Source organism: Scyliorhinus torazame, chromosome 4, assembly GCF_047496885.1.
Source record: "Scyliorhinus torazame isolate Kashiwa2021f chromosome 4, sScyTor2.1, whole genome shotgun sequence".
NCBI classification, from domain to species: Eukaryota; Metazoa; Chordata; class Chondrichthyes; order Carcharhiniformes; family Scyliorhinidae; genus Scyliorhinus; species Scyliorhinus torazame.
The window spans coordinates 349,217,017-349,230,382 of record NC_092710.1 but is presented as its reverse complement, the minus strand read 5'-3'; the positions used below and the strand labels follow the sequence as shown (position 1 = coordinate 349,230,382).

Sequence of the window (13,366 nt, the reverse complement as noted above, 5' to 3'; positions counted from 1 at the left end):
GGTTTGGCAACTGCTCGACCCAGGACCGCAAGAAACTTCAGAGTCGTGAATACAGCCCAGTCCATTACACAAACCTGCCTCCCATCCATTGACTCCATCTACACCTCCCGCTGCCTGGGGAAAGCGGGCAGCATAATCAAAGATCCCTCCCACCCGGCTTACTCACTCTTCCAACTTCTTCCATCTGGCAGGAGATACAGAAGTCTGAGAACACGCATGAACAGACTAAAAAAACAGCTTCTTCCCCATTGTTACCACACTCATAAACGACCCTCTTATGGACTGACCTGATTAATACTACACCCTGTATGCTTCACCTGATGCCAGTGCTTATGTAGTTACATTGTGTACCTTGTGTTGCCCTATTATGCATTTTCTTGTCATGTACTGCTCGCAGAAAAATACTTATCACTGCACCTTGGTACACGTGACAATAAACACACCCAAACATTCTAGTCACTGCTTGCCAATTTGGAAAATGACCCGTTTATTCCAACTCTTGGTATCCTGTCTTCCAACAAATTTTCTATCCATCTCAATAAACTACCCCCAATCCCATGTGCTTTAATTTTACACGCTAATCTCTTATGCAGGACTTTGTCAAAGCCTTCTGAAAGTCCAAATAAACCACATCCACTGGCTCCCCTTCATATAGTTACATCCTCGAAGAATTCCAGTAGATTTGTCAAGCATGGTTTCCCCTTTATAAATCCATGCTGACTCTGTCCAATCCTGTCACTGTTTCCCAAGTGCTCTGCCATAAAAACTTGAGAATGGATTCTAGAATTTCCCCCACTCCTGACATCAGGCTTACTCGTCTGTAATTCTATAGTTCTATAATTTCGGATGGTTCTGTCAGCTTAACCTGATAGTTACTCTGAAAGAGTTAGAAGGGAAAAAAAATACTTCTAATTCCAGGGTAACTAATAAAAAAACCTAGATCCAGCCTCGCACAAGATACCCTGCACACATGCGATCCACTCTCTCCCTCCCCCTCCCCAAAGTGGACTTATCACACCACCCCCCTGGCACCTTTGCACGACCGGACCCAACCCCCACCCCACCATGCCAACCCCACGCCCCACCACCCATCTGACCACACACCCCCATCCTCAGGTGCGACTCAGCCTGACTTCCCACCCTCTCTTCCCGTTCTGACCCACCCTCCTGGTACGACCCGGTCCGAACCCCCTCCAGTCCAAACCCCCGTACCAGCCTGACTCTCCTCCACACGTACCCACAGTGTGACCCAGTGGGAACCCACCCCCCCCCCTCTGGACTAACCCACCTAGCCTGGTCCGACTCCCCCCCCCCCCCCCCCCCCCCCCCACCCCCATTTCCGTGTGACCCATTTTGATTCCCCCTCCGGTCTGACCTCTCCTCCCAGACTGGGAGGTCAGCTTGCCAACAGGAAATTCCTCTAACTGGGGGTTCCACTGGGAGAAACTCCCCGAGGCCAAACGAAAAGAACAAAGCGCCATTGGCCAGTGAGATATTTCTCGGTGCTGCGCCTGCTGTGAAGCATCCCGCTAAACGGGTCGTTCAGCGGACTTTAACTTGGGAGGCAGTGGTGAAGTAGTTTTCTCACTGGACTAGTTACCCATAGATCCAGAGTCATGCTCTCTGGGGAACTGGGTTCAAATCCCACCATAGCAGATTGTGAAATATGAATTCAATAAAAATCTGGAATTAAAAGTCTAAAAGGTGGCCATAAAACGATTGTCGATTGTCGTAAAAACTCATCTGGTTCACTAATGTCCTTTCGGGCAGGAAATCTGTTGTCCTCCCTGGCCTGGTCTACATGAGTGCAAGCATGTATAATTAACTCAACCACTTGAGTGAGACCTGAACTCATCAGACGCTGGGGTGAATTTCTACCAGAGATTGCTCAGCCACCAGCAGCAGAGAATGAATGAATGTGTATTAATGAGGATTGCTTTCTTGCTTTCCGGTCCAGTTTGCAGTCAGCGAGTGGAGTTCTCAGGGAGGTACGGTGTGCAAAGTGACACCAGGTCCAGTCGTGACCGCCAGGAGCTAGTGGTAAACACAATGTTGTTCAGCACGCAGACTACCTCGGCTCAAACCCAGGCACATATCCTGCAGAAACTGGTGAAGAGGAGCAGAAACCGGCGCAGCCCAGCAAAGAACAAACAGGTGGGTAACATTTCATCATGTCTGAACACAGACAGATACTAATGGCAGCATGGGCAAGCAGGAGTAGGCCATTCGATCCCTCTAGCCTCATCCACCATTCAATTAATCAGAGCTGATCTTCTACCTCTGCCATTTTCCTGCACTATCCTCCGAACCCTTGGTAGCTTTAATATCCAGAAATCTATCAATACCTGTCTTGAACATACTCAATGACTGAGCCGCCACAGCCCTCTGGGGTACAAATTCCAAAGTTTCACTACCCTCTGACTAAAGGAATTTCTTCTTATCTCAGTCCTCAGTGGCCTGCCCCTTATTCCGAAACTGTCCATGGCTCTCGATCCCTGATCAAAGGGAAACAGCCTTCCTGCATCTACGTTGTCACCCCAAGAAAGAACCTTGTACACTTCAGTGAGATCACCTCTCACTCTTACAAATCACAGTGAATACCAGCCCACTCAACAGAATATCTCCTCATATGACAATCCTGCCATCTCATGAAGCAGTCTAACAAACATTTGCTGCACTCCCTCTATGGCAAGTATATCTTTTCTTAGATAAAGAGACCAAAACGACACACAATACTCCGGGTGTAATCTCACCAAGGCCCTGTACAGCTGCAGTAAGATGTCCTTGCGCCTACAACCAAGTCTTTTTGCAATGAAGGCCAAGATACCATTTGCCTTCCTAACTGCTTGCTGTACCTGCTTGCTTTCTTTCAGTGACTGGTGTACAAGGACATCCAGTGCCTTTGTACAACAACATTTCCCAATTTATCACCATTTAATGAATACACTTTGTTTTTGGAAGGTGATTGTATTTTTGGATGACCTCAATATGCCAACAGTCGAACAGTACGGGGCACAGCCTCCTCTTGAACTCATTCGACAGTTTCTGGATCTCGGAGGTTTCTTCGATGTTCAGAATTTCAAATGGCTGGTATGTTTCATGCCTTGTCTTCTGATTATTTACTTGATGAAGTTATTCAACAAAGACAATATTAACAGAATGAGTCAGCAATGAAGGGAGTTATTGAACCCTCAGTATTTTACCAGTTATTTGATACAGAAATATGTTTAACCTCCCCTGCTCCTTCGCCATTCAAAGGGGGAAAATGTGCAAACAAGTATCAAATTGCTTTTGGAAACAGACAGCTGCCAACACCATTTCACCAAATCACATCAAACCACGAGACAACTATTCTAAATCACATCAAACTGTGGGACAAACATTCCAAATCACATCAAACTGAGACAATCATTCCAAATCACATCAAACTGAGACAAACATTCCAAATCACATCAAACTGAGACAAATATTCCAAATCACATCAAACTGAGACAAACATTCCAAATCACATCAAACTGAGACAAACATTCCAAATCATCTCAAACTGAGACAAATATTCCAAATCACATCAAACTGAGACAAACATTCCAAATCACATCAAACTGTGGGACAAACATTCCAATTCACATCAAACTGAGACAAATATTCCAAATCACATCAAACTGAGACAAATATTCCAAATCGCAGCAAACTGTGACAAATATTCCCAAAAACATCAAACTGAGACAAATATTCCAAATAACATCAAACTAAGACAAATATTCCAAATCGCACCAAACTGAGACAAATATTCCCAAAAACATCAAACTGAGACAAATATTCCAAATCACATCAAACCACAAGACAAATATTCCAAATCACATCAAACTGTGGGACAAATATTCCAAATCACATCAAACTGAGACAAATATTCCAAATCACATCAAACGGAGACAATATTCCAAATCACATCAAACTGTGTGACAAATATTGCAAATCACATCAAACTGAGACAAATATTGCAAATCACATCAAACTGAGACAAACATTCTAAATCACATCAAACCGAGACAAATATTCCAAATCACATCAAACTGAGACAAATATTCTAAATCACATCAAACCACAAGACAGATATTCCAAATCACATCAAACTGAGACAAATATTCCAAATCACACCAAACTGTGGGACAAATATTCCAAATCACGTCAAACTGTGGGACAAATATTTCAAATCACATCAAACTGAGACAAATATTCCAAATCACATCAAACTGAGTCAAATATTCCAAATCACATCAAACGGAGACAAATATTCCAAATCACATCAAACGGAGACAAATATTCCAAATCACATCAAACTGAGTCAAATATTCCAAATCACATCATCAAACGGAGACAAATATTCCAAATCACATCAAACCACGAGACAAATATTCCAAATCGCAGCAAACTGAAACAAATATTCCCAAAAACATCAAACTGAGACAAATATTCCAAATAACATCAAACTGAGACAAATATTCCAAATCGCAGCAAGCTGTGACAAATATTCCAAATCGCACCAAACCACAAGACAAATATTCCAAATCACATCAAACTTTGGGACAAATATTCCAAATCACATCAAACTGAGCCAAATATTCCAAATCACATCAAACTGAGCCAAATATTCCAAATCACATCAAACTGAGACAAATATTCCGAATCACATCAAACTGAGACAAATATTCCAAATCACATCAAACGGAGACAAATATTCCAAATCACATCAAACTGAGACAAATATTCCAAATCACATCAAACTGAGTCAAATATTCCAAATCACATCAAACGGAGACAAATATTCCAAATCACATCAAACGGAGACAAATATTCCAAATCACATCAAACGGAGACAAATATTCCAAATCACATCAAACTGAGTCAAATATTCCAAATCACATCATCAAACGGAGACAAATATTCCAAATCACATCAAACCACGAGACAAATATTCCAAATCGCAGCAAACTGAAACAAATATTCCCAAAAACATCAAACTGAGACAAATATTCCAAATTGCACCAAACTGAGACAAATATTCCAAATCGTAGCAAACTGTGACAAATATTCCAAATCGCACCAAACCACAAGACAAATATTCCAAATCACATCAAACTTTGGGACAAATATTCCAAATCACATCAAACTGAGCCAAATATTCCAAATCACATCGAACCACGAGACAAATATTCCAAATCGCACCAAACTGAGACAAATATTCCAAATCACATCAAACTGAGACAAATATTCCAAATCGCACCAAACTGAGACAAATATTCCAAATAACATCAAACTGAGACAAATATTCCAAATAACATCAAACTGAGACAAATATTCCAAATCACATCAAACCACGAGACAAATATTCCAAATCGCACCAAACTGAGACAAATATTCCAAATCGCAGCAAACTGCGACAAATATTCCAAATCGCACCAAACTGAGACAAATATTCCAAATAACATCAAACTGAGACAAATATTCCAAATCACATCAAACTGAGACAAATATTCCAAATCACATCAAATGGGGACAAATATTCCAAATCACATCAAACTGAGACAAATATTCCAAATCACATCAAACGGAGACAAATATTCCAAATCACATCAAACGGAGACAAATATTCCAAATCACATCAAACGGAGACAAATATTCCAAGTCACATCAAACGGAGACAAATATTCCAAATCACATCAAACGGAGACAAATATTCCAAATCACATCAAACGGAGACAAATATTCCAAAACACATCAAACGGAGACAAATATTCCGAATCACATCAAACTGAGTCAAATATTCCAAATCACATCAAACGTAGACAAGTATTCCAAATCACATCAAACTGAGTCAAATATTCCAAATCACATCATCAAACGGAGACAAATATTCCAAATCACATCAAACCACGAGACAAATATTCCAAATCGCAGAAAACTGAGACAAATATTCCAAATCACATCAAACCACGAGACAAATATTCCAAATCGCACCAAACTGAGACAAATATTCCAAATCGCAGCAACCTGTGACAAATATTCCAAATCGCACCAAACTGTGTGACAAATATTCCAAATCACATCAAACTGTGACAAATATTCCAAATCACATCAAACTGAGTCAAATATTCCAAATCGCACCAAACTGAGACAAATATTCCAAATCACATCAAATGGAGACAAATATTCCAAATCACATCAAACTGAGACAAATATTCCAAATCACATCAAACTGAGTCAAATATTCCAAATCACATCAAACTGAGACAAATATTCCAAATCACATCAAACCACGAGACAAATATTCCAAATCGCACCAAAGCACAAGACAAATATTCCAAATCACATCAAACTGAGTCAAATATTCCAAATCACATCAAACTGAGACAAATATTCCAAATCACATCAAACCACGAGACAAATATTCCAAATCGCACCAAACCACAAGACAAATATTCCAAATCACGTCAAACTGTGGGACAAATATTCCAAATCACATCAAACTGAGACAAATATTTGCAAATCACATCAAACGGAGACAATATTCCAAATCGCATCAAACTGAGACAAACATTCTAAATCACATCAAACTGAGACAAATATTCTAAATCACATCAAGCCACAAGACAAATATTCCAAATCACATCAAACTGAGACAAATATTCCAAATCACATCAAACTGAGACAAATATTCCAAATCACATCAAACTGTGGGACAAATATTCCAAATCACATCAAACTGAGACATGTATTCCAAATCACATCAAACTGTGGGACAAATGTTCCAAATCACGTCAAACTGAGACAAATATTCCAAATCACATCAAACTGAGTCAAATATTCCAAATCACATCAAACGGAGACAAATATTCCAAATCACATCAAACGGAGTCAAATATTCCAAATCACATCAAACGGAGACAAATATTCCAAATCACATCAAACCACGAGACAAATATTCCAAATCGCACCAAACTGAGACAAATATTCCAAATCGCAGCAAACTGTGACAAATATTCCAAATCGCACCAAACTGAGACAAATATTCCAAATCGCAGCAAACTGAGACAAATATTCCAAATCGCACCAAACCACAAGACAAATATTCCAAATCACGTCAAACTGTGGGACAAATATTCCAAATCACATCAAACTGAGACAAATATTCCAAATCACATCAAACGGAGACAAATATTCCAAATCACATCAAACTGAGTCAAATATTCCAAATCACGTCAAACGGAGACAAATATTCCAAATCACATCGAACCACGAGACAAATATTCCAAATCGCACCAAACTGAGACAAATATTCCAAATCCCATCAAACGGAGACAAATATTCCAAATCGCACCAAACTGAGTCAAATATTCCAAATCGCAGCAAACTGTGACAAATATTCCAAATCGCACCAAACCACAAGACAAATATTCCAAATCACGTCAAACTGTGGGACAAATATTCCAAATCACATCAAACTGAGACAAATATTCCAAATCGCAGCAAACTGAGACAAATATTCCAAATCGCACCAAACCACAAGACAAATATTCCAAATCACGTCAAACTGTGGGACAAATATTCCAAATCACATCAAACTGAGACAAATATTCCAAATCACATCAAACTGTGACAAATATTCCAAATCACATCAAACTGAGTCAAATATTCCAAATCACGTCAAACGGAGACAAATATTCCAAATCACATCGAACCACGAGACAAATATTCCAAATCGCACCAAACTGAGACAAATATTCCAAATCCCATCAAACGGAGACAAATATTCCAAATCGCACCAAACTGAGTCAAATATTCCAAATCGCAGCAAACTGTGACAAATATTCCAAATCGCACCAAACCACAAGACAAATATTCCAAATCACGTCAAACTGTGGGACAAATATTCCAAATCACATCAAACTGAGACAAATATTCCAAATCGCAGCAAACTGAGACAAATATTCCAAATCGCACCAAACCACAAGACAAATATTCCAAATCACGTCAAACTGTGGGACAAATATTCCAAATCACATCAAACTGAGACAAATATTCCAAATCACATCAAACTGTGACAAATATTCCAAATCACATCAAACTGAGTCAAATATTCCAAATCACGTCAAACGGAGACAAATATTCCAAATCACATCGAACCACGAGACAAATATTCCAAATCGCACCAAAGTGATACAAATATTCCAAATCACATCAAACTGAGTCAAATATTCCAAATCACGTCAAACGGAGACAAATATTCCAAATCACATCGAACCACGAGACAAATATTCCAAATCGCACCAAAGTGATACAAATATTCCAAATCCCATCAAACGGAGACAAATATTCCAAATCACATCAAACCACAAGACAAATATTCCAAATCACATCAAACTGTGGGACAAATATTCCGAATCACATCAAACTGAGTCAAATATTCCAAATCACATCAAACGTAGACCAGTATTCCAAATCACATCAAACTGAGTCAAATATTCCAAATCACATCATCAAACGGAGACAAATATTCCAAATCACATCAAACCATGAGACAAATATTCCAAATCACAGAAAACTGAGACAAATATTCCAAATCACATCAAACCACGAGACAAATATTCCAAATCGCACCAAACTGAGACAAATATTCCAAATCGCAGCAACCTGTGACAAATATTCCAAATCACATCAAACTGAGACAAATATTCCAAATCACATCAAACTGAGTCAAATATTCCAAATCACATCAAACTGAGTCAAATATTCCAAATCACATCAAACTGAGACAAATATTCCAAATCACATCAAACCACGAGACAAATATTCCAAATCGCACCAAAGCACAAGACAAATATTCCAAATCACATCAAACTGAGTCAAATATTCCAAATCACATCAAACTGAGACAAATATTTCAAACCACGAGACAAATATTCCAAATCGCACCAAACCACAAGACAAATATTCCAAATCACGTCAAACTGTGGGACAAATATTCCAAATCACATCAAACTGAGACAAATATTTGCAAATCACATCAAACGGAGACAATATTCCAAATCACATCAAACTGAGACAAACATTCTAAATCACATCAAACTGAGACAAATATTCTAAATCACATCAAGCCACAAGACAAATATTCCAAATCACATCAAACTGAGACAAATATTCCAAATCACATCAAACTGAGTCAAATATTCCAAATCACATCAAACTGAGACAAATATTTCAAACCACGAGACAAATATTCCAAATCGCACCAAACCACAAGACAAATATTCCAAATCACGTCAAACTGTGGGACAAATATTCCAAATCACATCAAACTGAGACAAATATTTGCAAATCACATCAAACGGAGACAATATTCCAAATCACATCAAACTGAGACAAACATTCTAAATCACATCAAACTGAGACAAATATTCTAAATCACATCAAGCCACAAGACAAATATTCCAAATCACATCAAACTGAGACAAATATTCCAAATCACATCAAACTGAGACAAATATTCCAAATCACATCAAACTGTGGGACAAATATTCCAAATCACGTCAAACTGTGGGACAAATATTTCAAATCACATCAAACTGAGACAAATATTCCAAATCACATCAAACCACGAGACAAATATTCCAAATCGCACCAAACTGTGACAAATATTCCAAATCACACCAAACTGAGACAAATATTCCAAATCACATCAAACTGACACATATATTCCAAATCACATCAAACTTTGGGACAAATATTCCAAATCACATCAAACTGTGGGACAAATATTCCAAATATCGTCAAACTGAGACAAATATTCCAAATCACATCAAACGGAGACAAATATTCCGAATCACATCAAACTGAGACAAATATTCCAAATCACATCAAACGGAGTCAAATATTCCAAATCACATCAAACGGAGACAAATATTCCAAATCACATCAAACCACGAGACAAATATTCCAAATCGCACCAAACTGAGACAAATATTCCAAATCGCAGCAAACTGTGACAAATATTCCAAATCACATCAAACCACAAGAGAAATATTCCAAATCACATCAAACTGAGACAAATATTCCAAATCGCACCAAACTGTGACAAATATTCCAAATCACACCAAACTGAGACAAATATTCCAAATCACATCAAACTGACACATATATTCCAAATCACATCAAACTTTGGGACAAATATTCCAAATCACATCAAACTGTGGGACAAATATTCCAAATATCGTCAAACTGAGACAAATATTCCAAATCACATCAAACGGAGACAAATATTCCGAATCACATCAAACTGAGACAAATATTCCAAATCACATCAAACGGAGTCAAATATTCCAAATCACATCAAACTGAGACAAATATTCCAAATCACATCAAACCACGAGACAAATATTCCAAATCGCACCAAACTGAGACAAATATTCCAAATCGCAGCAAACTGAGACAAATATTCCAAATCGCACCAAACCACAAGACAAATATTCCAAATCACGTCAAACTGTGGGACAAATATTCCAAATCACATCAAACTGAGACAAATATTCCAAATCACATCAAACGGAGACAAATATTCCAAATCACATCAAACTGAGTCAAATATTCCAAATCACGTCAAACGGAGACAAATATTCCAAATCACATCGAACCACAAGACAAATATTCCAAATCGCACCAAACTGAGACAAATATTCCAAATCCCATCAAACGGAGACAAATATTCCAAATCGCACCAAACTGAGTCAAATATTCCAAATCGCAGCAAACTGTGACAAATATTCCAAATCGCACCAAACCACAAGACAAATATTCCAAATCACGTCAAACTGTGGGACAAATATTCCAAATCGCATCAAACTGAGACAAATATTCCAAATCACATCAAACTGTGACAAATATTCCAAATCACATCAAACTGAGACAAATATCTATGTACTGTATCAAGTTTCTGTTGCTTCCATGGAGAATAAGTCCAGCCTCTACACATTTTAAAAAAACATTTCATCTTCAGTTCCACTGTGTCATTGATTCTCTGATCTCCAATCTCATGCCTCAGGTTCTGAGTCAGAAACATCAGACCTGCTCTCTTGGGAGTCAGATGTCAGCGCCCCCCGCCCCCCCCCACCCCCTTACTATTGTCCCACTGGTCACAGTTCCAGCCCTTGAGTATTTGCATCATGTCTCGCTCTCACTCGCAGGTCTTGCAACTCGAGTCATGGGTCTTGCCTCTCAATTGAGATTTTGGCTTTGACGTTATTGCATTACATGTCGGGCCCGATGACTGAAATCGTTGGGCGCAAGTCTCCACTCTCGAGTTGCTTGTGAGCTGGTGTTTAATTTCAATGGCATCCGATGCTGTGAGTTTGTGATGTGTCTCACTGTTTCTCCTTGTTCTTTCGCTTCTGATGATCAGCGTGTGCAAGATGTGACTCTCGTCGCAGCGTGTGCTCCCCCGGGTGGTGCTCGTACTGAACTCAGCCAAAGACTCCTCAAACACTTCTCCATCTTCGCGCTGCCTCAGCCCTCCACAAAGTCAATGCAGCACATTTTCCAGGTAAGAGACCAGCTCAGTACCAATTACCAGGCGGAGCTGGGGTTGTAAAGAGTAAAATTGCCTCTATAGAGTCCCCATCAAACACTCCCAGGTCAGGTACAGCACGGGGTTAGATACAGCGTGAAGCACCCTCTACACTGTCCCCATCAAACACTCCCAGGACAGCGACAGCACGGGGTTAGATACAGCGTGAAGCTCCCTCTACACTGTCCCCATCAAACACTCCCAGGAGAGGTGCAGCACGGGGTTAGATACAGAGTAAAGCTCCCTCTACACTGTCTCCATCAAACACTCCCAGGGCAGGTACAGCACGGGGTTAGATACAGCGTAAAGCTCCCTCTACACTGTCCCATCTAACACTCCCAGGCAGGTACAGCATGGGGTTAGAGTCAGAGTAAAGCTCCCTCTACACTGTCCCTATCAAACACCCCCAGGACAGGTACAGCACGGGGTTAGAGTCAGAGTAAAGCTCCCTCTACACTGTCCCTATCAAACACTCCCAGGACAGGTACAGCACGGGGTTAGATACAGCGTAAAGCTCCCTCTACACTGTCCCCATCAAACACTCCCAGGTCAGGTACGGCACGGGGTTAGAGTCAGAGTAAAGCTCCCTCTACACTGTCCCTATCAAACACTCCCAAGACAGGTACAGCACGGGGTTAGATACAGAGTAAAGCTCCCACTACACTGTCCCCATCAAAGACTCCCAGGACAGGTACAGCACAGGGTTAGAGACAGTGTAAAGCACCCCCTGGACTGCCCCCATCAAACACTCCCAGGACAGGGACAGCACGGGGTTAGATACAGAGTAAAGCACCCCCTACACTGCCCCCATCAAACACTCCCAGGACAGGGACAGCACAGGGTTAGATACAGAGTAAAGTTACCTCTACACTGTCCCCATCAAACACTCCCAGGACAGGTACAGCATGGGGTTAGATACAGAGTAAAGCTCCCTCTACACTGTCCCCATCAAACACTCCCAGGACAGGTACAGCACGGGGTTAGGTACAGAGTAAAGCTCCCTCTACACTCCCCATCAAACACTCCCAGGACAGGTACAGCACAGGATTAGATACAGAGTAAAGCTCCCTCTACAGTGCTCCCATCATACCTTCCCAGGACAGGTACAGTACAGGATTAGATACAGAATAAAGCTCCCTCTACACTGTCCCCATCAAACACTCCCAGGACAGGTACAGTACGGAGTTAGATACAGAGTAAAGCTCCTTCTACTCTGCCCCCATCAAACACTCCCAGGTCAGGGACAGTACGGGGTTAGATACAGAGTAAAGCTCCCTCTACACTGTCCCCATCAAACACTCCCAGGACAGGGACAGCACGGGGTTAGATACAGAGTAAAGCTCCCTCTGCACTGCCCCCATCAAAGACTCCCAGGACAGCTACAGCACGGGGTTAGATACAGAGTAAAGCTCCCTCTACACTGTTCCCTTCAAACACTTCCAAGACAGGTATAGCACGTAGTTGGATACAGAATAAAATTCCCTCTACCCTGTCTCCATCAAACACTCCCAGGATATTTACAGTGTGAGGTTGTATAAAAATAAAAATCCTGTAGATGCTGGCAATCTGAATTTGAAACAAAATGCTTTAAGTACACAAGAATGCTGTGGCTTCTGTGATGAGCAGAACACAGATAAATTATTGAATATCACTGTTCTTCAAAGTAAATAACCCCTTGTCTGTTCCGAACAAAAACTCTCAGAAAGATTACAGCAAGTCAAGTTTTGTCAGGTTTAGGTAGGAACATTC

General features: G+C 40.4%; 1 protein-coding gene across 1 annotated transcript in view; it reads left to right on the top strand.

Annotated features, from left to right (window-relative positions):
- The window catches only part of LOC140411509 (dynein axonemal heavy chain 6-like), a 1,703,852-nt gene that overhangs the window by 1,242,671 nt on the left and 447,815 nt on the right, over positions 1-13,366 (top strand). The window contains exons 48-50 of the mRNA XM_072500595.1: positions 1,958-2,154; positions 2,962-3,090; positions 11,453-11,593. Coding sequence (XP_072356696.1) covers positions 1,958-2,154; positions 2,962-3,090; positions 11,453-11,593 — 467 coding nt within the window. The remainder of the gene's footprint in view (positions 1-1,957; positions 2,155-2,961; positions 3,091-11,452; positions 11,594-13,366) is intronic.